A 24,828-nucleotide genomic window follows, 5' to 3' on the forward strand; every position below is an offset into this window, starting at 1 on the left:
GGTGAATCCTCTCACCCTCCGCATCTCTGGCCTATACCCCAGTTCTGTACGAATAAATAAATAAATCTTTAAAAAAAAAAAAAACACAAAATTCCAGAAACACTCTCCATATTTTCTCCCATTCCACTTAACAAAAAAAAATTTTTTTAAAGTAATACTTCAGGCCTTCCCTGGTGGCTCAGCGGGTTAAAGCACTGCACTAAGAAGCATAAGCCACTTCCACATGAGTTCAATCCCCGCCTGCCCTGGAGGAGATCCACATGGCGTCGCAGACCTCTCCTGACCCGCCTGCTGGTCCCCTCAGCAGTGTCCTTCGTCGATCTGCCTGTTCTGCTCCCCACTCTGTCCCTAGTGAATCCTCTCACCCTCCGCATCTCTGGCCTGTACCCTAGTTCTGTATGAATAAGTAAAAAAATCTTAAAAAAAAAAAAAGTAATACTTCAAATCAGCTTTATTATAGCCTGACAAAGACGGGCTTCTTAAATAGTTAAGCGGACTGTAAGAATGGTGCTTCATCCCTGCAGTGGTTTCTTTGGGAGTGGGGCGTGGGAGAATGCAAGGAGTCATCAGCTGGAGTGGACTTTGGCCCACTCTTCAGCACCTGCACAGTGCCTGGCACATAGTAGGTACTCAATAAATACGCTAACCATTTTTAAGTGGTAGGGGTGATTGATGGGTGCTAAGAGGCTCTTTTGGGAACCATGTAAATAAAGAACGTTGTACATCTTATCTCTTCCCCTACTCCACTCGACCCTTTCTGTGGCTCATCATTTTCTGGGAGAAGGGCTGGACTCATTTCATGCCAGCATTCTAAACCCTCTTCACAGGGTGCCCCTTCTCCACGTGGTAGACGACAGTGGTTCTGGTGCTTCATTCCTTTTAGGTGGGACACTAAACTCATAACCCTTCACTTTTGGAGCTCTAGGACCTTAAAATCTGTAGATTTTCCACGTTGCCTGTCACTTAACGGGTATTTGTTTATGAACCCCTCCCTGCCGTGCAGCCTTCTACTTCTGTCCATCGCTTCCCGCACTGAAGGTTATTACTTGGCGGGCTGGGGAACCCCAGGCAACTTGAGGAGAGCCCCGCTCCGGGGACGGAGTCAGGCAAGGAAGCGGGATCGGGGTGTTGGAGGCGGGACCACAGGCTCCCAGGGCAGCCCAATCGTCAGGCAAGTCATCAGCTGAAGCAGCACCTCCACTCCCGGCCGCGAGCCCGGATTTCCCTCGCACTTTGCCCGGGCCGAGCCGTGGCCCGCGCATGCACGCTGAAAACTTAGGGCCGTGCGGGGGCGGGCCTCCTCCTGTCCTTCCTTTCGATAGGCTGAGGCCGTGGGAATAGGCCCCGCCCCCCCGCGCGGCCAAGTCTACAGACAAAGTCGGCGCTCGCAGGCGGGCTCCGCCCCCACGCGAGCCGGCTCCGCTGGACAGTGTCCGGCCGCGCGGCAAAGCCCCGCCCCGCGATGGGGGCACGCTCTCCGACGCCGAACGAGCGCGCGGGCACAGGCAGGCTCCTCCGCCCGGCGTGGCTTTGTGACGTGCCTCCGGCGGCCCCGCCCCTTCCAGTAGCGTCAGCAGATCCCAGTGGTTTCGCTGGCGGGCGATGTCGGCGGGCGCCAACCCGGTCTGGTCCCGGAGTCCTCGGGCCGCCCCCAGCCCCAGCAGCAGCTGGGCTACCTCCACCGCCCCTTCTCGGGCTGCGAGGAATAGCGGCGTCTGCTCCTGTGCGGGAGGACACACACGGGGGTGAGGTCAGGGAAGGTCACGAACAAAGAGTTGGCATTTCATAGCTCCACCCACTTGCCCGCTGCCCCGCCCCCCGCCAATTTTGTGGGGTTCCCGCGCTTTCCATCTGGGACTCCCGCGCGATTAGTTCAGAAAGTGGGTGTGTGTGGGTGTGTGTGGGTGTGTGTTGGGGGGGGGGGGGGGCGGGAGAGTGGAGCCCGCTACCCGGTCTGACCCTGCTGTCTTGGGCGTCCTTATCAGCTCCGGCCTGGAGGAGGGAATGCGCGGCCCGGGCATTGTTCACGGCTGCGGCCCAATGCAGTGCGGTTTTTCCTAGGGGTGACGTGAGAGGTTGTTACCCCGAGGCAGGGGGCCAGACGTCTAGGTTCCTGTTTCCCACGGAGTCTGGCCTTGGGGGAAGAGCTATTCGGGGCCGCCGGGTCCCACAAAGGCGGAAGCGTGGCCCCGAGTGACTGCGGGCTGGCAGGAAGCGGTACCCCCGGTGACGTCATCGGCGCGCGGGCCGGACAATGGGGCATTGTTCTGGGGTCGGTGGGACCGGGAGACCACCTCTACCCACAGGACCCCTCCTTCCCCCTTCTCACAGACACTCCTGTCCTCTACCAGTGGACCAGGGTAGCTTGTGTGTGTACGGGCTCCTTACTGCCGCTGGACTGTGGATTTACCACCCTGACATCAGCGTGGGAGAGAATGCCCCAGCCTCTAGTTGCTACAGCTGCTGCCCCCCCTCCTTTTTATTTTGCATTTTGTGCCCCTTGAGCTGAACTTCTCTACCGCACATCACCGACCTTCTCAGACCCATACCCCATTTATCTCGGGCTCCCACATCAGCTTGGGCAGCAATCAGTTCTTCAACCAGGTCCTCCACTGCCAGCCTGGCGGCTAACATCAGGGCTGTGGTCCCATCTTCTGTCCGTGCATTCACTGCAGTTTGTCTGCTTCGAAGTAGGAGCTGGGGGCCAGAGATACCAATGGAACCAATGGTATATCCAATGGTATATCCTGGACTGCTAGCTCAGGTCCTTCCCATTTAACCACCTCCCAGTCTATTGCAGTATCAGTTCCTGTTTCCCTTTCAGCCCCCAATCTCACATTACCTTCCTTTTTATCAAGCCCCAGGGGATGCCTTTCCCCGGCTTTTCTTGTGGGTTGGCCCCCTCTTAGCCACCTCAGTGTGTTCTGACCTGGCAGACCTCCCGAGCATCAGCAGCTACAGCAGTATGAAGAGGGGTGCGTCCTGCTCTGTCAGGCTGGTTGGGGTTGGCTCCAGCCTCAAGGAGGCGGCGGGCAGCAGTTGGCCTAGAGAACCTGGCTGCCAGGTGCAGGGGGGTCTCCCCAGTGCCCATGGTGTGAGCCTGGGGACAGGCCCCTCCACCTAGCAGGGGTTCCCAGGGCTCCAGGCCTCCTAACCATGCTCCCTGGAAGGTCCTGGACTCTACTCCCCCACAGCAGACTGCTGACATCAGGGGTGTCACCCCATCTGTGGGTGGGAGACATGAAGAATGGGAGACAAGACAAAGGACATAACTACTGAGATGGTGAAAACAGGGAGGCTTAGGGAGAATCACAGCCTGAAGTGTCTGGAAGCCCAATTCTAGCTCTTGAGTTTTGAGTGTCACTTCTCTGTTTTTTGTCACTTCTCTGTTTTTCTCTGGACTTTAGTTTCCCTGTCTGTGAAAGGAGCCTAATTTTCTGACATTGTAGGGCAGTGGTTTCAAACTTGAGTCTGGATCATATTCACTGGAGGGCTTCTTAAAACTCAGATTCCAGGGCCTCCCTGGTGATACAAGGGCTTTAGTCTCAGCACTGACTATTGGCAGCCACTGAAGCATGAGATTCCCAGCCAGGGAGCTGACCCACGTGGCCCAGCAGACCTCTCCTGTCTGCCTGCTGCTCCCCTTAGCAGTGTGTTTCAGTAGATCTGCCTGTTCTGCTCTCCAACTCTCTAGTAAATCCTCTCACCACCCCACTCCCTAGACTATACCTCAATTCTTGTATGCATATATACCTCTATAGTCTATACCTCTAGACTATACCTCAATTCTTGTATGCATAAATAAACATCTGAATTTCTGAATTTCTGAATCCTGTGCCTCTGGAGTGGTACCTGGGAGTTTGTGTTACTAACAGTTTCCCTGGTAATGCTGATTTTTTTTTGGTTTAGGGTCCACACTTTGAGAATCACTGTCTCAGACAAAGACTTTAACATTCGTTTCCCCTGTCCTGTTATCAGAAGACATTCTGATTCTAAAAGGGTGTGTGCATTTTCCTGGTCTGGGTTGACTCACATACCAGGTCCACAGGAGTCCACGTCCACTTCAGTTTCTTGGGGAGGAGTCAGCATGATTGCTTGGGGGAGCTCCTGGCAATCACCACTCAGAGACCAGAGCTGGCACTTGGAGGGTGAGGCCCTCTCATCCACCTTGGAGATCAGAGCAAGGGTCAGTGAAAGCGAGAGACTTGTCCTTCAACCCCTCCATCTTGACCCAGTGATTTCATCGGACCCACCTCCTCTCCTTCCTCAGGGCCTGAGCATATCACAACTCCATCCTCATCAGCTTCTGCCTCTGATTTCAGTGTTCTTGAAAGGGAGTGGGTATATAGATGTTACATAGGGTGATCCTCTTCTGGGCTCCCCAAGGTTTCCAGCATCCTTTTTCCACCCTCCCTATCTGAGCCTTCTGCAATAGCGTCACATTGCTTCTGATCATATTGTCACAGAAAGATCCCCCTTCCTGGGCCCCATTTCTTCCCCACTCACTTGAGGCGAATGCTGTCCTCACCCAGAGGGGGCCGGCGTCGGCGCGGGACTGACTGTGTCCGAGGCCGTCTAGTAAACCCGGGGGGCAGCCAGAGGGCCCCATGCTCTCTGCGGGGCCGCCGCCGAATGAGCTGGAGGACGAGAAGAGCCCCAAGGGCCAGGAGAAGCACCCCGGCTATTGGTGAGCACAACACAGGCCAGGGCAGCTGGTTGTTGGGGGGCTCTGGTGAGAGAGAGACAGTCACAGGAAAAAGCCATTCCTGGTGAGGCTGGGCACTACTGTGGCACCTTTGAGCAAATGCAGTAACCTCTCCTTGCCTCCACTGCCTCATCTGTAAAATGACAATTATGATAGTATCTACTTTGTGGGGTGGTTGGGAGGACCAAATGGGTTAATACTGTAAAGTGACTACAGCAAGGCCTGGCACTGAGTAAGGACCATGAAGACATACTTTTGCAGGTACCAAGAACTTTTTGATGCAGAGGTAACTGCGTACTCTCAGTGTAGCGGATAGATCAGACTCCAAGCCCTCTGGGAGTCTGTGAGAGGTCAGGGTAAAGGATTTAGGAGAATAAGAGATTGCAGAGCAAGTGGGCCATGAGAAGGGCTAGGGAGGGTAAAGCCTCACATAGAATTTTGCATCACAGTGACCCTGTTTCATTTCACCTCCATTGTTGGTCTTGGGCTTGAAAGCTGGCCTGGGAGCAAAGTTGGGAAATGATGGGGTCACCTACCAGTGCCTGCACGAGGGTGGGCAGCCAGGAGGGGTCCTGGCAGTAGGGGCTCCAGGGCCCCCACTGCAGCCATCGCAGCAAGGAAACGGAGCAGGAGCCCAGAGTCCCAGGGACAGCGGGATGCAGGATGGTCAGGGCCACAGCGAGACAAATCCACACCCATCACCACCACAAACCTATAGGGGAGGCACCTCAGAATCCCCTGTGTTGGTCCAGGCTCCCTTCCCTACCTCTGATCAAAAAGTAGTGTGTGGCCCCCCTCTTTCCCCAGACTTCTTACCCAGTGCTGAGGGAGTCTGTCTCCTTGCCCTGCGGGGCTGCTCTCTCCTGCAGGAAGCGATCTGGGGTTCCTCCTAACTCCTCTTCGGCTTGGGTCCCAGGATAGGGGTAGACCATGTCCCTGCCGTCACTGTCCTTCCTCACCCAGAGCCCCACCCTCAGAGTCAGGGACAGCGCCCGGGCCAGGGCAAGCAGCTGCTGGTCCAGGCCTGGGGAGCTCAGCACCACCAGCAGGGCCAGGGAGGGCTCCCACTCTGCATTGCCGTCTTGGGGCCTGCAGTCACCCCCATCCCAGCCACATTCTGCCGTGTTGCAGCCTTTCTCACAGTGTCCATTGTGGAAGTGGTCCTGGCAGTACTGGTCATAAGCAGGACTGTGGGGTGAGGAGAGGGTGACTCAGGACCTCCACACATGCCTGACTCCTCTTTTCACTCAGAGGACTCCTGGTATTCTGGCTCCAGGGTGCTGCTTGCTAAGCCAGGCAGCTCTAGGGCAGTGAGCAGACAGACGTCCAGACGCCCTAATGTCGACTGACACTCTTGTTCCTGAGACTGCCCTCTCCCTGCCTTCCCAAGCTCCCCTGTCTCCGAAGGGGAGACCAGGTACTTTTTTCCTCAGGGATGCTGGGTGCTGGGGGAGAGACATTATGGTAACAAGACTTAGAGGCTTGAGGCCAGAAATCCCACAACTCTCAAATGACCAGAGAGTTAGTTTGTGCCTTTTATCCCCCGGGGGTTGGAGTCTAGCATCTTCTGTCCTCACTTAGCAATGGAAAGTCCCTGGACCTTGAGGTTACACTAACTCAAATGCATGCATCTGTGTCCTTCCACTTGCCCTCATTAACCTCCCCCATCACCCTTAGTCTCCCCCTTCATGCCCTCCCCAGCCTCCCCCTCCCTCCCTCGGGATTACAGGCTCACGTGCAGGCTGCAGGAGTCTCACAGTCGTAGCCATCAAACAGGCACTCTTCGGAGTCACATTGAGGGTGGCACTGGCCATCCCGGAAGAGAAGCCAACACCGAGCTTGGGAGGGGCACCCTTTCCAGGGGTCTGGGACCCCCAGGGAGCAGTCCCCTCCATCCCAGTTTCCTCCTGGGCCGCTGCATCCAGCATCACAGGTCCCATCTCCACCTCTGCCCTCACACCCCTTGGCTCCAGGCTTCTGACACCTGGGTCCTGGAGAGTTTGGGGGGCAGGAGCATCGAAAACCTGGGCCCCCCAGCCCCTGGATCTCTGAGCAGCTGCCATTGTATAGGCAGGGAGAGGGAGGGCCGCAGCCCTGGGGAGCTGGCGGGGTCAGGCAGTCAGGGCCCCCGTAGCCATTGAGGCAGGCACAGCGGGGTGGGAAGCCAGGCTTTGGGGAGGGCAGACACAGGCCACCGTGGTGGCAGTGATGGAGGCCGCAGGAGGGGGCTCTGTGACTGCAGGTGGGGCCTTCAAAACCCTGTGGAGAGGAGAGATTTGGGGAAGAGCTTTACATTTTTCATCCTGTTCCCCTTCAAGCAAACTGAGTTCAGATAATTCATAGGGGCCCAGATTCTTACATCTGGAAGGGACTTTGAACACATCAAATTCATCAAATGGATGTTGAAATCATGTCCCATTTTAATTTCACACAATGGCATATTACATAGGAGTGAAAATGGATGAGTCACTGCTGTGTGCAATAACTTGGATGAATTGTAGCCTCATGATGCAAGTCTGGAAAGATTAAATAGTTAATGGGGTAATATAAACTGATCTAATGGTATGTTATTATCTTAATCCTGGGAGGTAGGATTAGATACTTTCTCTTCCTTTGAATAACAAAAAGGAAAAGAGAATAACATAAAGGAGTACATAAGTATGTGTAAACTGTTGTTAACATTGTAATTGTTGGGTGAAGTTCATGAGTGTTGTAAGAACAAGAAAAGGTCATGCAGGAAGCAGTGATGTTAGTGTATCATGAACTGAGGTTTGGGACAAACTCAGTTACATGTACCTGATACCTATAAACACACACACACACACACACACACAGGACCTTGTCCAAGGTCGCCTCGCTTGACCTGGGGCCTTCCCTCAGGCAGCCCTTGGTTTCTGAAGATTCCGTTCACGCAGCCACCTGCGCCTACTTTGCCCTGACTGCTTCTGAGAGCCACTTTCCACTGAGAACAGGGGGTGGCTTTCTTCAGTCGTTCCCACTCCAGTGCTCCCCTGGGCTCCACTCTAGGCCCCAATTGGGCCTTCTCACCTCACATCAGTGTTTGGGGCAACAGAGAAGGCAGCTTTGCCGTCACTCACCGGGGGGCAGAGGCAGATGAAACCCGGGGGTGGTCCTGCTGTGGCCTCACAAGACCCTCCATGGGCGCAGGGCTGGCTCTGGCAGGGGTCTATCTCCACTTCACACCACTGGCCTGAGGTGGGGGTGGGGCCAGATGTCACATACCTCAGCCACCACCTCCTTCCTGGCTCATTTCCGGGAGTCCCAACACTAGCTGTATAGGCAAAGGGATCCTGGGCGATTTTTCTGGGCCAGGGCATGGGGCAGGAGGATGGCCCAACGACGATGCTTCTCATAGGTGGAAATCACCTGGCTCTCCATTCTGCTCAGCTGTGCCACAGATTCTTACGCCTGCATCCAGCCCTCACCTGTATATCCAGGGCGACACTGGCAGTAGAAGGCATTGGCCAGGGAGTGGCAGGCTGCGGTGCCTGTGGGGTGGCAGGGCTGGTCCAGACACTCATCCACGTCCCCCTCACAGCGCAGGCCCACAAAGCCTGGGGGACAGGTGCAGTGGAAGCCTCCAGGCTTGGGGGTGCAGGTCCCTTGGTTATGACAGGGCTGGGACTGACATGCATCGTGTTCCTTTGAGCAGTTCTGTCCACGGTAGCCTGGGGCACACTGAGGCAAAGAGGGCCAAAGGGAGCCAGTCAACAAACCCAGCCCAGCACTCTGCCCAGCCCATACCATCCAGCGCAAAGCATTACTCAGTGTGTTGCTTAACTAACCTCCTAGCTCTGTTCTACCTCACACGCAATTGCTCACAAATATGCCCTCTAGTATGCTCACCTCATATGCAATTGTTCTCAAATATGTTTCTTCAGTCTCAAGCAGTTGCTATGACAAATAATGCTTAAACTTCTAATTTTTGTAAAACCTCCCTGACACAAGCTATGCAACGGCTATCGTCTGACAGATTCCGGATAGCTCGGGAAAAGCTCTGAAATATCAGAATTTCCACTGCTAACTTATGTTATGACCTCTTTTTTTGTATAATCATAATATCAAAAAATATTGTAGCAACATCAGTTTGTAACTGGCTTCCCTTAGCTCTAAATTGGCTACCTGGCCTGGGCAAAGTACAAGCTGAGCTGCTCCTGGGCAGGAAATTCCTTTGACTGAAGACAAAGGCAAGCTCCTGGAGAGATAAGACCCCAGAGCATCAAGACTCCTGGAAAACTTCTTTGGTCTTTTGACAAAAAGTGATTCTTAAGATAACTCTCAGGGCATAAGGACCCATGGACAATTTCCTAACATTATCAACACAGGTTTTGCTTAATGCACAACTATGTAACTTCTTCTTAATTTACTCTTTTCCTAAAACTATCACTAACTACTCTCTGCTAATCTTATTTAACCTCTTCCTAAAACAAATACTAGCTACTCTCTGCTAACCTTAAGTTAACCATTAGCTTCTCTTTAGGCTATCACCGACGACTATGCTAACACAATTTATACCTTCCCTAGGACTCTTAAATCCTTTGCTAACAGCTCATCCTTTCCCAGACCCTGGTCCTTTAAAGTCACAGTTAAACATCCGTATACATGAAAGCTATCACATGAAAGCTATCACAAAGATGTATAGTATAGTGTGCCATAAAGTAGAAGGAAAAAGATGCATTGTTCCCCTCTTCCTTTGAAACTTTTATGTCGATTTCTTATTAACTTACCTGAGGCATTATTGTAACTAAATCTTGCTAAACAGTATAAATAAAGACCTGCAAAAAGATGAGCAGGAAGATTTGCACCCAACTCCGACTCCTGTGTCTTCCTCACTCCCTATCCCCTTCTTGGAATCTCTGCACGCTGACGCCTTCCCATCTTAGGGTCCTGCCTGTCCTGCCTCCAGACACCTCAAAAGTTGGAGCTGGTCTCCGACACCTCCCCATGATGCAAGCACCGAACTCTGCCATACTTTTATTAATTTGTTCATTAAGCAGTGCCAGGTACCGTATACCCAGTTGGGCACTGGGAATACGAAGACCCTTAGAGCTCATCCCTGCTTCCATGAAGTTCCCGGATATCAGGGAGGGAGAGAGTGTTTATTGCCTGATTTATATACCCAATCTCATAAAACCCTCCCAACAACCCTCTAGATGGCTCCCCTTGTTTGATTTTTAACTTTACAGAAAGGGAAATAGATTCCTTGGAAGATGAAGTGACTTGCACAAGTCACACAGCTAGTAGGCGGCAGAACAGGGACCCAGTGCAGGTCTGTGACTGTGACCCATGCCCCAGACCATTTTCTAGTTGCTTCATATTCTGGTGAGAGAAGGATTGTTGACAAGGTCTTGCAAGGAGAGCATGCCAGACCAGGGAGTTTTCAGAAAGATGGAGAAAAAAGGATTCCCAAAGAATCTGAGGACAGAAGGACAGAAGAAACAGAAAAGGGAAGTGTTCTGAAAACCTCTGGAGGAGGGAATTTCATGAAAACAGAAGTAAATAGGAATAATTGGGGCACAGGGGTTCAATACTAACCGATACACTGCTTTTGCTTATGTTTAAAAATATTTACAATAAAAAGTTAAAAAACAGGGCCCTCCCTGGTGGCACAGCTGTTAAAGCACAGCCACTTCGGCATGAGTTCGATCCCTGCCCCAGAAGTGACACACATGGTGTAGCAGACCTCTCCTGACCTGCCTGCTGCTCCCCTCAGCAGTGTATTTCATCAGTTGGCCTGTTCTGCTCCCCACTCAGGCTCTGGTGAAGCCTCTCACCACCCCTGCACCTCTGGCTTGTATCCCAGTTCTGTATGCATAAATAATTCTTAAAAAAAAAAGTTAAAAAATAAAAAGTTAAGGAATGGGGTTGGCTAGGGGATCTGTCTGGTGTCTTCTCTTCAGAGTTTAGGTTTTTAGGGGTCAGCTTGCTTGGGGTAGAATCCTGGCTTTACTTTTCCCACTGCACCTCACCCCACCCCTCACCTGAATCACCTAGAAGAGCCCTAACCCACCTGGAGAGATGTTGGGGCCACATTTCGAGAAAGGTGCCTCCTGGGCACCCCCCCCCAAAGAGGGAGAGAAAGGCCTTTGCAGGCAGAGGCACCAGCAGGTGCAGGCTGAGAGGCAGAGCCCGCTTGGGGACTGGGGAAGCCAGCAGCATTTGGTTTTGTGTTGCTGGAGCAGAGTAGGAGAGTAGGGCAGGGAGAGGCTGGCAGGCTGCGCCGTGCAGGGGGCTTCACTCTGAGCGAGGTGGCCAGCACAGAGGGCTAAGTTATAAGTAGAGTGACGTGTCAGCTTCACTTTCTACATCATATGCACTACACAGAGAAAAACAGTGAACTAAGTAAAACAGCAACAAACTTTCAGACTGGTTAGAAGGAAAAGGAGAAGGGGGGGAGTGGGTAAATCTGGTCATAGGGGACAATTGTATGGTGAAGGATAGAATTTGATGTAGGTGTGGATTTAATGCGGTATATTTACATGTTGATTTTCAATGAATACACACATTCCTGTATTACATGCGGTATTACAATGCAATGCTATTTCAATAAAAAATAATTATGTTTTTTCTTCACTAGAGCACCATGGTGGTGCAGTAAAGACAGCTTAAGGATGGGCCTCCCTGGCTACACAAGGGGTTAAGTCTCAGCACTATGAAGCTATCCACAGTTATTGAAGCCCCAGTCCGATCCCTCACCAGGGAGCTGACCCACATGGCCCACCAGACCTTTCCTGTCTCGCCTGTTGCTTCCCTGAGTAGTGCTTCTCAGTAGACCCACCTGTTCTGCTCCCTACTCTGTCTCTGGTGAATCCTCTTATGCCCCATCTCTCTGGCCTGTACCCCAGTTCTTATATGCATACATAAAAAAAAAAAAGAGCCTAAGGAGGACAGTGTGGCAGCAGGGGCAGTTGTTTGGAGCCTGTGTGTCAGGCGGATACAGCAAGGCCAGGTCTAGGCCATGGCATGAAGGGCGGAGGGGCAAGGACACAGGGGGGAAGAGTTTAGCAGGGAAATGGTGTGACTTGGTGCTTGGTGGATGTGTAAAGGAAAGGGAAGTGGATTTCTTGCCCCCGTCTATGATTACAGGCTCCACATCCAGCCCACCCTGGCCTCCCCCTCCTCCACCAGACTGCTCACCTGGCAGAGGTAACCAGTGGGCTGGGCCAGGCAAGTGGCCCCAGGCTGGCAGGGCCTGGATTCGCAGGGGTTCACCCTGTCCTGGCACACGCTGCCCCGGAACCCTGGCGGGCAGCGGCAGACATAGGAGGGGACGCTGTCCACGCAGAGGCCTCCGTTCTGGCACAGGGAAGACACTTCCGTGCCTGGGGAGAGAGACCCACAGGGGTCAGTAAAGCTGAGTGGGGTGGAGGGTGCTCAGCTGAGCGGAGAGGCTGTGGGGCCGCTGACATTCCCCGGCGAGGTGGAGGCCTCTCGGAGCTAGAGGAGCCAGCACCTACCGACGCTGAAGAGGAACAATCAAGTTCCTCCTCTGCCTGTTCTGCCAGATGGCGTGAGGTGCTCTTTTAAGCTTATCAGAGCATTGTAAGCAATGCGTTCTTGTATTAAAACATGTCTCAAGCAAGAAAGGATGAAGAGAACTTCAGGTGGGGGCATGTGGCTGTCAGGTTCAGGCACCAGCCAAACATACGCACACGGAAGGAGCAGGTGCCTGAATCTTACAGTGGCCTCAGCCTGTCCAGAGTTTTGTGGCCTCTGATTCTCTCGCTGAGTCCCAGGGACCATCCCGCTGCCCCACCGTGGTCTTTCCTGAGTTCATCTCAAGCAACCTTGTTAGAAGAATGGGGCTATTCTTTTACAGGGGGTTGGCGGATCATCAGAGTGAGTGGGGTGTGGTGAGAAGTGCTGAGTGCAGTTGGTTCGATGTGAGAGCAATGCAGAGCTGCTCCCCACCCAGTCCTGTCCCTGCTGGTTGTGCTAAGCTGGAGTCCTGTTGAGTGGACTGATGGTGTGTGTTTTGAATGTGGCGCTGGGGCTGTGTTCGGCTGCTGTGGTGTTAAGCTGTAGAATCAATGACTGGTTGGTCTGTGTTGCTTTAAGTTGTGATTGTTTTGGCCCAATGTGGATGCCCGGAGATGGTGGGTAGAGCAGGACAGACACCCTTTTCCCTTGATCTGCTTCCCAATCGGTCCTCAGGTCAGTACCTTGGCTCAGGGCAGCTTTCTGGCAGGTGGACAGCGGCACGTTGCAGAGAGGCCCTGTCCATCCCTGGACACACAGGCACCGGAAGGAGGGCCCAGCCTGGAGGCAGTGGGCATGGTGGGGACAGGGCTTCTGGGCACATAGGTCCAGCAGAGTCTGGCGTAGGGAGGAAGCATTGGCAGAACAGCATGTCAGCTTGCCAGGCCCTGACATATCAGCGCTCTAGACTCTTTCGCCTTTGAAACTCCTGAGTGTCTGGGAGCAGGCGTCCCTCCCTCATTTCCCTTCATACCACGTCCCGGGACAGCCTCTGGGGTCAGAAATCTTTTCCACTTTTAAACTTCTCAAGCTAGACTTCAATCCCTAGATTTTGAAAACTTAGGGGAAATCACCCCCAAGCTGTCCTGCTTGCCCCCTTGTAGTACCCAAGACCATCTCACATGGCCTGGACCCCTTGCTCCCTTAGCAACCTGCTCCTTCCCTCACCTGGCAGATGCTTCCTGTGTAGCCAGGGGGGCAGAGGCAGCGGGGACCCTGAGGGCCATCCTGACAGGTCGCCCTGTTCCTACAAGGTCTGGACAAGACAGAGACAGGGCACAGTACGGGGAGGGTCTGGGAAACAAGGGGGAGGGGGTGGGTGATGGGGGAGGTAGCCACTGGGGGGTGGGAACCAGAAGGGAAGGAGTGAGAGAGAGAGAGGCTGTGGGCTGAGGGTGGGAGGTGGCCAGGAGGAGCCTGGGAGGAGAGGGAGAGGAGGTTGGGACAGCTGAGGGGGTCCCTCCCTCCTTCTTGTCCTCCCCCTTCCCTCCAGGGGTCTGTGCACCTTGCTCACCTGTCTGCACAGCTGGGACGGACCCTTCCCTCACACCTCGGGCCCTGGAAGCCTGTGGCGCAGAGGCAGGAGAAGGTGCCCGGCCTGTTCACACAGGTACCCCCGTTGAGGCACGGTGCTGGAGAGAGGGGTCTGTGAGAATTGGGTTCCGAGCCTGTAACCTGGCCTGGCAGTCACAGGTCATACTCCTTCTGCCACCCCACCAAAGGAGCAGCTCCCTGGGTCCTGTTAAATATGTTGAAATGTGGCCCAGCCCCTCGGGCCCTCACCTGAGGCACAGTGGTCAGTGCTGGTCTGGCAGCGGGCTCCAGTGTGGCTGGGTGGGCAAGTGCAGGAGTAGCCCCCGGGGCTGGGGCTGCAGGAGCCACCATTGAGACAGGGCCCCGAGTGACAAGCTGTCACCTCTTCATCACAGGTGGGCCCTGAGGGAAATGGGGGGTGAATGAGAAGGGAAATTCTTTTCTCGCTTCTCCCCACCCCCATTGTTCTCTTCACCTGAGTCCTTCACCTGTGTCCTCTGCATCCCCTGCAGCCTGTGCTCAGTTTTTCTGGGTAGTGACGGAGCCCCGGGACAAGTTTTTACCACCTTGCCCTTGACTGGCAGGGTGACCAGCCCAGGGTGCTGTGGTTTAGGGAGGGCCTCACCTGTGTAGCCTGTGAGGCAGCTGCAGTTATAGCCAGAGGGCTGGGGGTGGCAGGTCCCCCCATGGGCACAGGGCGTGGAGATGCAGCCTCCCAGCTCTGCCTCACACTCTGGTCCTGTCCAACCCATGTCACACACACATGAAGAGCTGCTCACAAAGAGAAAGAGGAGGGTTTCTTGGTTTTCTCTTTTCCCCTCTGACCACACCCCTATGACCTCTTCCCCCCACCCTTTATTTTTTGATCCTGAGACTCTGGCCTCTTTTCTCAGTGACTGTGGCCCCAGCTTTGTCTCTCTGTCCCCCCCCCCCACCTTGCTCATGCTCTTTCTCTATGTGTACAATATATCTAATACACAGCTACAAAGATCTATCCTTCTGTATTCCTTTTATAACTTGTCTGCCTTTCCTCATTAGAGTGGAAGCCCCATGAAAGCAGACACTGTTCTCAAGTTCCTTGTGCCTGGAACAGAATCCACACGTAGAGTGGCTCCTAACATCTGTCCACTGACAGGTGGGTTGGTCCTGGGATTAGTGTCCTTCACTAGTGCCCTTCTTTCTGCTCCGGCTCCCTCGTGTTCTCCCTCCACTGGCTGTGTCCTCAGAGCTCTGCCATTTCCTCCCTCTGTCCATTGGTCATGTCCCACAGCCCATCCCCTGATGGCTGCTCTCCAGCCCTAGAGGGGAGGTCCCACCGGGAAGGGTGGGGTGCAAGCCAGGAGGCCTGCAGACATACCCGAGGCAGTGCCCATGGTGGCAGGTGCAGCTGTCCTCCGCGGGGGCACAGCCCCGGCTTCCGTCAGGGCAGAGGCAGGGTGCTTCGTCCTCCCGAGTCTGGCATCTCTGCCTGGGCTGGCACAGGTTGGGGGTACACAGGGGAACCTCACAGAGATCACCTGGGTGGGGAGATGAGTCAGAGAGGAAGCTGAGACCCTCCATGTCCTAATGGGGGCGTGGCTTGGTGTCCCCCCACCCCCCAGCCTGTCCTTCAGCAGCTGCCATTGCCTCAGGATACCCAGAATAACACATGGCATCCTGCATCACATGACTTTCCTGTAACTGCTGTGTTTCTCATCCTTTCTCTGTTGCACCATAATGGATGTCCCATAGTTCCTTAAATGGGGTGTACTTTTCCTTCCCCTGCCTTTGCACCTGTGGCTTTCTGCAGCCAAATCACACTGTCATTCTATTCTGACAAACTCCTACTCAATCTGCAAGTGCACTCAGCTGTCACCTCCTCCGGGAAGCCTCTCATCTTTACTCAGGCTTGCAGGCCTTTGTGCCCTCTCTCAGAACCCTGCCTGCACCAGAATCAACAAGGGACTTAGTGGTCTCTGCAGTAGATTGAAGCCACTTATGGCTAGCAGCTCTCTCACTTGCTTCCACGCCTGGCATAGCAGACACTTGGTTACCACTTGCTAAATAAACACACGAATGGCTTTCCTTGGCTCCCGAGCCCCCGCTGCCCTGTCACGCTGGGCCTGACTTCCGTTCTGGCTAACATCCACCCTTGTCTCCCTGGCTGTGGTTGTGTGGGTTTTGCACTGAATGTTTTTTTTTTTTTTAATAATATAATAGTTTATTTTACATCATTTTGTGCCTTTTCCCATCTCAGTTGTAATCCCCATGGGTTTCCCATCACCAAATCACCCATGTGCCATCACCATAGTCCAGTGCACTTCCCTCCCCCCACTGTTTTTGATCCCATTCCCCACTCCACCCCAATAAAATGTCTCTGCTATATAGCTCTTCATTATTATTATTATTTTCTCGCCTGGTCCGTCATACTCCTGCTATGATGCACTGAATGTCTTTAAAGGGGCTGCATTCTCATTTTGCTCCCCACCCTTAAACACCCACCAATGACTTCTGCCCCACCCCAAGGTGCCCCCACTCCCTTCAATGCACCCCCTGCTGACCTGTAAAGCCGGAGGGGCAGAGGCAAAAGAAAGCTCCGGGGAGATCGAGGCAGCTGGCTCCCTCGGGGCACGGGCCGCTCAGGCACTCGTCCACCTCCGCCTGACAGCGAGGGCCTTGGAAGCCTGCAGCACAGCGAGGCTCAGGGACCTGCACCAAGTTGCCCCTTGCCCACTCTCCTGCCTCCGAGCTCCAGCTTACCTGGGAGACACTCGCAGAGGAAGGACCCAGGCTGGTCCTGGCACTGCCCCCCATTGGCGCAGGGCGAGCTGCTGCACTCGTCCACGTCCTCCTCACAGCGGGACCCCGTGAATCCTGAGGGGCAGGGAGCAGGTGGGGGGGCAGGGTGAAGGTCATCATTTTTCCTTTTAACTTTCCCTTGACTTTTTAGGGAGTTTGTCCCAAATGCTTGAGTCTGACAGGTGTGATTTCATGGATGCAAATGAGAAGTTAAAGTTAACTTGATATTTAAATCTTCTCAGATATAGAACTAACATTGCTCCAAATTGCAGTGGAGAAAATCTGGCTTCAGGTGGCCTGGTTGGGGTTTTGCAATATAAAAGCACGGGAATGAGGCTGGTGAATGATGGGAGGTGACACGGAGGAGGTGAGGCTCAACCACCCGCTAGCTGTGTGACTTAGAGCAAGTCACTCAGCCTCTCCAGGCCCCAGTTCCAGTCTCTGTAAAGTGGAGTAAAGCGGGCCCCAGGTCCCATCTCTGTAAAAGTGGAGTTATGATGGGACCTGCTTCGTGGCCCCACTGAGGATAAAAGAGATAAGGCCCAAAGACACAGAGCCTCTTCCCGAACAAATGTTCAGAAGCATCAGTTACTACTGGAGCAGAACCAGGGGGTGTCAGAGAAACTGGAAAAGAGGCCTGAGGCAGCTTCCCCTGCACCCCATGAGCAGTGTCCATACGGGCCGGACCCGGACATGCTGAGAGTGGCCAAAGGACTCTGCAGGAGGGCTGGGGACGTTTGGGTGGTTTGGCAGCACAGAGATGGGGGTGGGCACGTGAACAAGAGAAGATTTGAGAAACGTAACAGACGCGAGTTTGGAGAGCAGAGAAGCAGCAGCTGGGTCTCCTTGGTCAGGCTAGGGAGAGTTTCACGCGGCCGGCTCGGGTGGTATGGGCCTGACTGGTAGAGCTCAGAGGCCCTGGGCTGGGGGCCGGACTGGAATCTGCACCCACCGGGCGGGCAGACGCACAGGAAGCCGTTCAGCAGGTCTCGGCAGTCAGCCTGGTTCAGGCACGGAGTGGAGGCGCAATCGTCTGTCTCCACTTCGCAGAGCCGCCCTTCTAGGCCTGGGACGCGGGGGAGCGGCGGGGTAAGGCCAGCCTGCCTTGGCCGCCTGGCCCTCTGTCCACTGGCCTGGCTTTGAGCCTGTCCTGCTCCTTACCTGCCCGGTACCCCCCTACCAGTCTGTTCTGTGTGGCTGGACTGAAAACGCAGGCCAAGCTGCTTAGCTGTGCGACTCTGCCCCCTTCAGGTGTGAAAGCTCAGAGTCAGGCTGTCTGCTTCTAAGTGAGGGTGTAGTGCTACAAGGAAGTGCCTTTTGGGGTCTTCCTCGTTGCACAGAAGGTGGGGCTCACCCACGGGACTGACCCACATGGGGGTCTTCAAGGGACAGACCATACAAATGGGCATCTACTTGGAGGGGATTCATTCCTCTGGTTTGGTCTGCACAGGCCTCCCTCCCGGATGGCCAGGATCGGGGGGAACCGGGCATTTGGGAAGCTGTGTGCTCTCATATTTGTCCTATTTCTTTGGCTCGTCCTCATTATCACTGTCTCACCCAGAACTGAAGCTGGATCAGACTGCAGACATTGGCTGCCTCCCTTTTCTTGCTGGGGAGCCTGCCTCAGAAACTCCTAGAACTCTGTGATGGTCCTGGATAACTAGACAGTTTTCTTAGCATTTTTCCTTTGATGCAGCTCAGATTAGGAAGGTGTCATGGTAAAGGCCTCGATGCCTGGGGTGTGAATCCCGGACAAGTCACTTAAACTCCCTCTGCCTTAGTTTCTTCATTTATAAATGGGCACGGTGGGCCCTACCTGGTGGCGCAACAGGTTAAAGCGCAGCACTATGAAGCTAGCTGTAGCAGCTCCAGCACGAGTTCGATTCCTGCCAAGGAACGGACCCACAAGGCTCAGCAGGCCTCGCCTGTCTTGCCCACTGCTCCCCTCAGCAGTGTATTTCAATACATCTGCCTGTTCTGCTCCCCACTGTTTGGGGTGAATTCTCTCACCCCTAGCACCTCTGGTCTATACCCCAGTTCTTGCATGCATAAACAAATCATTAGAAAAATAACCAAGGGCCTCCCTGGTGACACAATGGGATAAGTTGAAGCTATCGTAGCCACTGTAGCACAAGTTTGATCCCCGCCCCAGAGCCGACCCACATGGTGCGGCAAACCTCTCCTGGCCCGCCCGCTGCTCCCCTCAGCAGTGTACTTCGCCAGTCGGCCTGTTCAGCTCCCCACTCTGTCTCTGGTGAATCCTCCTACCCCCTGCACCTCTGGCCTGTACACCAGTTCTGGATGCATAAATAAACAAATCTTTAAAAACATGGGCTTGGTGACAATGCTGAGCCTTTAGCGTATTTACTTCCCCTCAGGTGACTGATTTACCGCCCACTGACATATGTATATATATACTTTCGGGGAGTGTGGCTTCACACCTCCACATGTCTGCGCCTCACTCACACAGGTCATTGGCAGTGCATGGGAGATGCGTGGACGGCTCTGACACACGGTAAACCACTCTTTTGCTGGCTTCATTCGGCTCCCTAATTCTGGCTGCGTCACTCTCTTGCTGGGGAGTTGTTTCCCATAAATTACCGCGGAGGCTACCAGCGAGTTTCTGCGGTTAGCAGGAGCAGCCTGGGTTGACGCGCGCAGAGACTGCGGCACGACAAGTTTACTAGTTGCTGCCCTGCTCCCCTGGTTGGGCCTCTGGGTACAGTGGCCCGGGGAGGGGGGGCGTCTGCAATGACCGTGCCATGACCGCTCGCCCGTCACCCCAGAACCGAGCATGCACAACCTCACAACCATCTGCGACAGCCCTTGTGGGCCCTCGGGTTTCCCAACGTTTTCATCTGGGGGTGGGGAGAGAAGTATTTTTGGTAACTGACCCCTCTAGCCTGAGACTCCGTGCCCCGGAGAGGTGACGCCTTGTGGGGTTGGGGTTAGCCCCCAGTCTCTTCCACCCAAGGCCCCAGTCACCGGTACCTGGTGGGCAGAGGCAGTGGAAGGTGGCGAGCAGGTCCAGGCAGGTGCTGCCGGGGCGGCAGGGCTGGGACAGGCACTCGTTGTGGTCGGCCTCGCAGCGGGAGCCCGTGTAGCCGGGGGGGCAGAGGCAGTCAAAGGAGCCGGGGGTGTTGAGACAGGAGCCCCCGTGTTCACAGGGGCTGGGGCCTTGCTGGGCTGGGGAGAGAGAAGAGCTGGGCGTCCCCGGGGGCTGGGGGTGGGCGGCCGGGAGGCCAGGCCGCGGGGGGAGGAGTGGGGCCTGCGGGTGTCAGTGAGACCAAACTGGGTAAAGGGCCTGCGTCTGCCATGGGGCCGGATGAACTAGGCCTGGAGGGCTCGGCCGGGTGAGAGCACCATGCGGGAAAGAGACGCCAGACCCGACACATTCAGGACACAGAGGTGTTTATGTTTGCTGAAACCAAGTAGCCTGTTCCTCGGTGCAGCGCAGTGTGGGTCTGGGGGCCCCAGGGCACCTGAGGTGGGGGTGCCTCACCCATCTGACACTCGTCCAGGTCCTGGTGGCAGGTGGGCCCCGTGTAGCCAGGCTGGCACAGGCAGAGCGCGGCGCCCGTCAGGGGGTTGGTGCTGCAGCGGGCTTCCCCGTGGCAGGGCTGGCTCAGACACTTGTCCTCCATGTGGCACAGGAGACCTGCCGGGGGCCGGGCGTGAGGCTCCGAGGCCCTGAGGCTCCCGCCGCCCGCCTGGCACTCCTCTCCCTCACCGAGTCCACCCCCCGCCCGCCTCCCTGGGCCCTCTGCCCGCACCCGTGCGGCCAGGTGGGCAGAGGCAGGAGAAGGAGCCCACGCGGTCAATGCAGGTGGCCCCTGCCGCACAGGTGGCCGTCGCACAGTCGTCCAGGTTCTCCTCGCAGCCTGAGCCCCCCCAGCCGCTCACACAAACGCAGTGGAAGCCACCAGCCGAGTTCTGGCAGGTACCCCCATTCCTGCATCGAGGGGGACCCTGAGTCTCACATTCGTTCACATCTTCAGAGCAATCCCGGCCTGTAAGGGGGGAGGGATGGGACAGGGACTGAGCGGGGAGCCCTCTGAGTGGGGAGGCCAGGAGCTGACCCTGCGGGCTAGCGGTGCTGGTGGCCCCCACAACTCACCTGTCCAGGCCTCTGGGCAGAGGCAGGTGTAGGTGCCCAGCCCATCCTGGCAGGTGCCCCCGTGCTGGCACTGGTGTGCGACACAGTCGTTGGGGTTCACCTCACAGTCCAGGCCTGTGAAACCTGACCGAGCCGTGGGATCAGCGGGGGTCAAGGTACCTAGGGGACACCCTCCTGCACAGAAGGGGGGCTGCAGGAGGACCTACCTGGGGCACAGAGGCAGCGGTGAAAGGGGGACCCCTTCTCTGGAGCCAGCTGGCAGGTGCCCCCGTTGAGGCAGCCCCTGGAGGGGCATTCTCCTGGCTGGAGCTCACAGCCTGCACCCTCCCGCCCAGCAGGGCAGAGACACTTGAAGGACCCCAGGGTGTTATGGCAGGTGGTGCCCGTGGGGCAGGCGTTGGGGTCCCGGTAGCACTCGTTGACGTCGTGTTCGCAGGCATGGCCCTCGAAGCCCAGGGGGCAGCGGCACTGGATCTGGGGGTACGTGGTCAGACACACCCCTCCATTGACGCAGGGGTTGGCTGAGCAGAAGTCCCGAAGCTGGCACTGCTCACCTGAGGCAGAGGACAGAGTGGGTCTAGCTCAGACTCTGCCCTCGGACACGCTCGCTCGGGTTCTCACGGGCTCAGCGTCAGGCCTCCTGTCTGTCCTCCCAGACCATCTTGCCCCGCTCCATCTCCCCTTCTTTCTTTCCCCAACCCTTGGGCAGGTTCTGTCTGGAGTGACCGCATTTTCCAAGCTGAAGAGGTCATGTGTCTATCCGGGAGGATCTGGACACAGGGTCCCTTCCGTGGTGGCCCGTGTGGGGAGTGGCGATCACCCCTCTCTGCATTCAGGGGTCTTGGCGGGGTGTCATCTGGCCGCTCACCCTGAGTTTCTGACCTTTACCGGGGAGTGTGATTGGGTAGTGACACCTCACTTCCCAGCCTGGCACCCCATTGGGGTGGGGGTGGGGCGGTGCCCGGGTGCAGGTCCTGAGCTAAGGGAGCACATCCCGCAGCACCCCTCTCCCTTCTCACCGCCTTGAGAAGTGGGGATGCCTGAGAGCAAGACAGCTCGTGCAGACACGTGACTCTTCAGCTGGGCACAGCTGGCCGGGGGACTGGGCCCCCTGGGCCCTGCTCTGAAGCACAAGGCCTGGTGGATCGTCCCTGACCATCTCCTGTCATCCATGTGCTGGTGTTGTACATGGGGCCTAGGCTTGGTTTCCTCGGAATTACCCTGGCAGTTTAAAGTCTCCACGCCGGGCCTGCCCTCGACCCCCAAAATCAGATGCTCTGGACTGAAGTGCTGGTGTTTTCAGACTTTCCAGCTGGCGGCTGTGCTTAGTCCAGCCTGATGTCTAGTTTACCCCTAAGAGGGACACCCACATTCCACGCACTTTCTTACCCACGTGATCTTGGCTGCCGGGGCCAGTCCCTTCCTCCCTGCTGGGGCCCTTGGTCCTCTCAGGCTGCCTCCCCGGGGCCCACCTCCTGCCCATCACTTGTCCTGTTCTCTTGCCCGGAGGGTCACCTTCTCCTGGATGGGCTCCGTTCCCCTCTCCAGTCCTATCTCCCCCAAACCCCCACAGCACCCTCTCTGGGTGATTTTATGAGCACCCCCACTCAGACGCTCAGGAAGCAGAGTCCTGGAGGGGCCTTGGTGCCAGGCATTAGCCTGGCTTCTGGTGGGGGGCAGGGGAGGGTCAGGGCAGCGAATTAAGGGCGCAATGGCAGTAGCCCCTTACCAACTGTGGATTCATTGGGCCTGTTAGCAATCAGCACCACCAGCTGGTGAAGCTGTTTTGGGCAAACAGGTCCCCCACCATCAGCTTGATTCCCATGGCCTCTGTCCTCAAAGGGCCCCATGTCTCTCGTTTCCAGCCCACCTTTCCCACCCCAGCCGCCCCCCTGAATCTGCCTGCACCCTGCGCCCTCTCCGTTGATGCTTACCTGTCCATCCAGGTAGGCAGGAGCACTTTGGGAGGCCCGAGGCCTGGATGTGGCAGCGGCCCATTCTGGAGCAGAAGGAAGCGCAGGGGCCCTTGAGCGGGGCCTGACACCTCTGGCCAGTGAAGCCAGAGGGGCAGCTGCAGAAGAAGCTGGGGGCTGAGAGGGAGGGGGTATTGGGGGTGTCCTGCAGGGTGGGAAGCAGAGTTCGGCAGCTGCCCCCATTCTGGCAGAGCTGGGCACCCTGGCAGGGGTCAGCAAACTGGCAGGTCTCACCCAGGAAGCCGGGAGCGCACCTAGGGTGGGTGCGGGAGGAACACAACCATCAGCGCCCCCTCATCTTCTCTCTACCTCCCTCCTGGGCTCCACCCCTACCCCCTCCTCCTCTGCTCCCCTGTCTCCAGGCCCCCTCCAGCAGGCACTCACTGGCAGGTGCCTGGCCCCCCAGACTGGCTCAGGCAGGTGCCTCCGTTGGCGCAGGGTCCTGGGGCGCTCCCGCTCCCACAGTGCAGCCCTGGGTGTGGACAGCAGGAGCTGGGATTAGGGAGCCCTGTGTCCCCCTTTCCTCCTGGGGTGCTCCAGGGGGACCCATCTCCTTCACACCCCTGTTCCTGGTCCCTCTATGGCCCTTTGCCCAGCGGCCTAGATCCCGGCCTCTCAGCTACTAATCCTGCTTCCCCTTTCCTGTTTATTCTCTGGGCTCCAAGTCCAGCCTCAGGCTCCATTCCGCATCCCTGGAAGTAAGACAACAGGGATCAGGAGGGGGGCTGAGGGCTCCTGGGAGGTGAATGGCTGAGACCGGGAAGGGATTTCCTCCAGGAAGGGCCCAGCTTCCAGCCATCCAGGGTGGGGACAGCTGGGCTGGGAGGGGGACCCGGGGTCCTGACCTCCCGTCTCCTTGTCTTGCTCCTGCCTATCTCCCTGCCCTGGCAGGTGGTCAGGCCGATCCTTCTTTCCCTCCTAATGTGGTTGTAAGAGCCCCCTGTCCCTTAGCTGAGGGCCACCGGGTTGTCCCTGGGGTGGGCACCCTATTATCCCCCTGCCCCATAGATCCACCCCTGGCACCAGGCCCAGAGCCTTGTCTGTGCTGCTCCAGGAAGAGTCTTCTCCCCTGCAGGCAGGTCCCATCTGGGGGTGAGCTCTGCTCCATCCAGTGTGGCCTCAAAGCTTGGGTTCAGGACTCTGCCCCAACCTCATCATCCTAAGGGAGATAAGCCCGCCCCACTCCCACCCCCACGCCTCACCTCTGGTCTTGACGACTGAGCAGCACAGCAGCAGCAGTGACAGTGAGGGGGGCTGCATCCCAGTGCCCCTGCCCAGCCCAGGCCCCCCAGCTCTGCAGGCAGGACCCTCCCTGAGGCCGCCGCCACCTCTGCTTCCAGGGCCCTTCCTCCTCCTGCTGGGTTCCAGGCCTCGAGTCTGAGCTGTTTCCTGAGTCACACAATGTCCTGGACACCCTAGTGATGGGGGAGGAACTTGGAGGGCCGAGGGAGGGGCCTTCTGTCCCTGACAACCCCTGAGGAGGTGGGGAAGGACTGTGTGGCTGGAGGCAGGTGTGAGGAGGGAGGGGCCCAGCCGGGGGTCCTGCTGCCTCTCCATGTCCCTCCTTTCTAGAGAGGGGTTGTGAGGTCTCCTGTGCCTCAGACGGGGGAGGGGGTGAGAGATGCCCTGTCTCCTTCCTGAGAGAGGATGGTTATTTTGTGAGGTGAGGACAGATTCCTCTCAGAATCTGCAACTGGCGTGAAGTTGAAACCGCTAACCTTGGCAGTGGAATTTTGAACCCCACTCTGACCCTTGTGAGGAACTCAGTTTTCCCTTTTTGGGGAATAGACAAGATACTGGGGTGGTTTTGGGGGGGAGGTCAAGTGCAGATTCCTATGAGCTGGCCACTCATGGGCAGCCGTGACCCATTGGCTCTCTCCAAGTCGCGGCAGGGCGTCCCTTGACTAGCAGGTGCATAGCTCGTACACTGTAGTTCGGGGCACCTGGGCCGCCGTTGACCTGACTACGTGACTGTCTCCTTGGTGGCCTCGGGACAGCTCTGCCTGTGACCACATCATACATTGCTGACGCAAGTGTCTTGTCACGTGGTCACGATGTCCCTTCCCTGTCCCTTGTCCCTCATTCCTCATTTCAACTCTCCAGGCTCTATTCCTCAGACCATTGTCGCAGGATCAGCTGTGACTGGCCTGTGTGATTTCAGCAAGTGGCACGAGAACCTCTGCTCAGGTAGAAGAGTCTGGCTTCGCACACCTGCGCCACGG

General features: G+C 56.2%; 1 protein-coding gene across 1 annotated transcript; it reads right to left on the bottom strand.

The window, feature by feature from the left end:
- Positions 1-455: 455 nt before the first annotated feature.
- Positions 456-23,866, bottom strand: NOTCH4 (notch 4). Its single transcript, XM_004695168.2, has 31 exons — positions 23,809-23,866; positions 22,991-23,078; positions 22,568-22,860; positions 20,840-21,187; positions 20,634-20,756; positions 20,290-20,526; positions 20,019-20,174; positions 19,508-19,702; positions 17,469-17,582; positions 16,478-16,591; positions 16,279-16,401; positions 15,096-15,255; positions 14,364-14,509; positions 13,988-14,140; positions 13,719-13,836; positions 13,373-13,460; positions 12,889-13,042; positions 11,864-12,048; positions 8,152-8,404; positions 7,804-7,916; positions 6,441-6,964; positions 5,522-5,893; positions 5,242-5,417; positions 4,507-4,729; positions 4,250-4,326; positions 4,206-4,210; positions 4,038-4,167; positions 2,930-3,225; positions 2,550-2,697; positions 1,960-2,057; positions 456-1,721 (listed from the first exon to the last, which is right to left on the bottom strand). The coding sequence occupies exons 1-31, from the start codon at positions 23,864-23,866 to the stop codon at positions 1,008-1,010; spliced, it is 5,982 nt and encodes a 1,993-aa protein (XP_004695225.1). The 3' UTR covers positions 456-1,007.
- Positions 23,867-24,828: the final 962 nt, after the last annotated feature.

The sequence above is a fragment of the Condylura cristata genome, unplaced genomic scaffold, assembly GCF_000260355.1.
Source record: "Condylura cristata isolate star-nosed mole 26May11 unplaced genomic scaffold, ConCri1.0 scaffold00055, whole genome shotgun sequence".
Lineage (NCBI taxonomy): Eukaryota > Metazoa > Chordata > Mammalia > Eulipotyphla > Talpidae > Condylura > Condylura cristata.

What these genes read in the sequence shown, in the direction of transcription:
- NOTCH4 (XM_004695168.2), bottom strand. Translation starts at nt 23,866, where the DNA reads ATGCAGCCCCCCTCACTGTCACTGCTGCTGCTGTGCTGCTCAGTCGTC. An exon ending in CACCATGGGCACTGCCTCGG is followed by an intron (nt 14,510 to 15,095) that starts GTATGTCTGCAG and finishes CTTTGTGAGCAG; the next exon opens with CTCTTCATGTGTGTGTGACA. An exon ending in ACAGACTCCCTCAGCACTGG is followed by an intron (nt 5,418 to 5,521) that starts GTAAGAAGTCTG and finishes CCTCCCCTATAG; the next exon opens with GTTTGTGGTGGTGATGGGTG.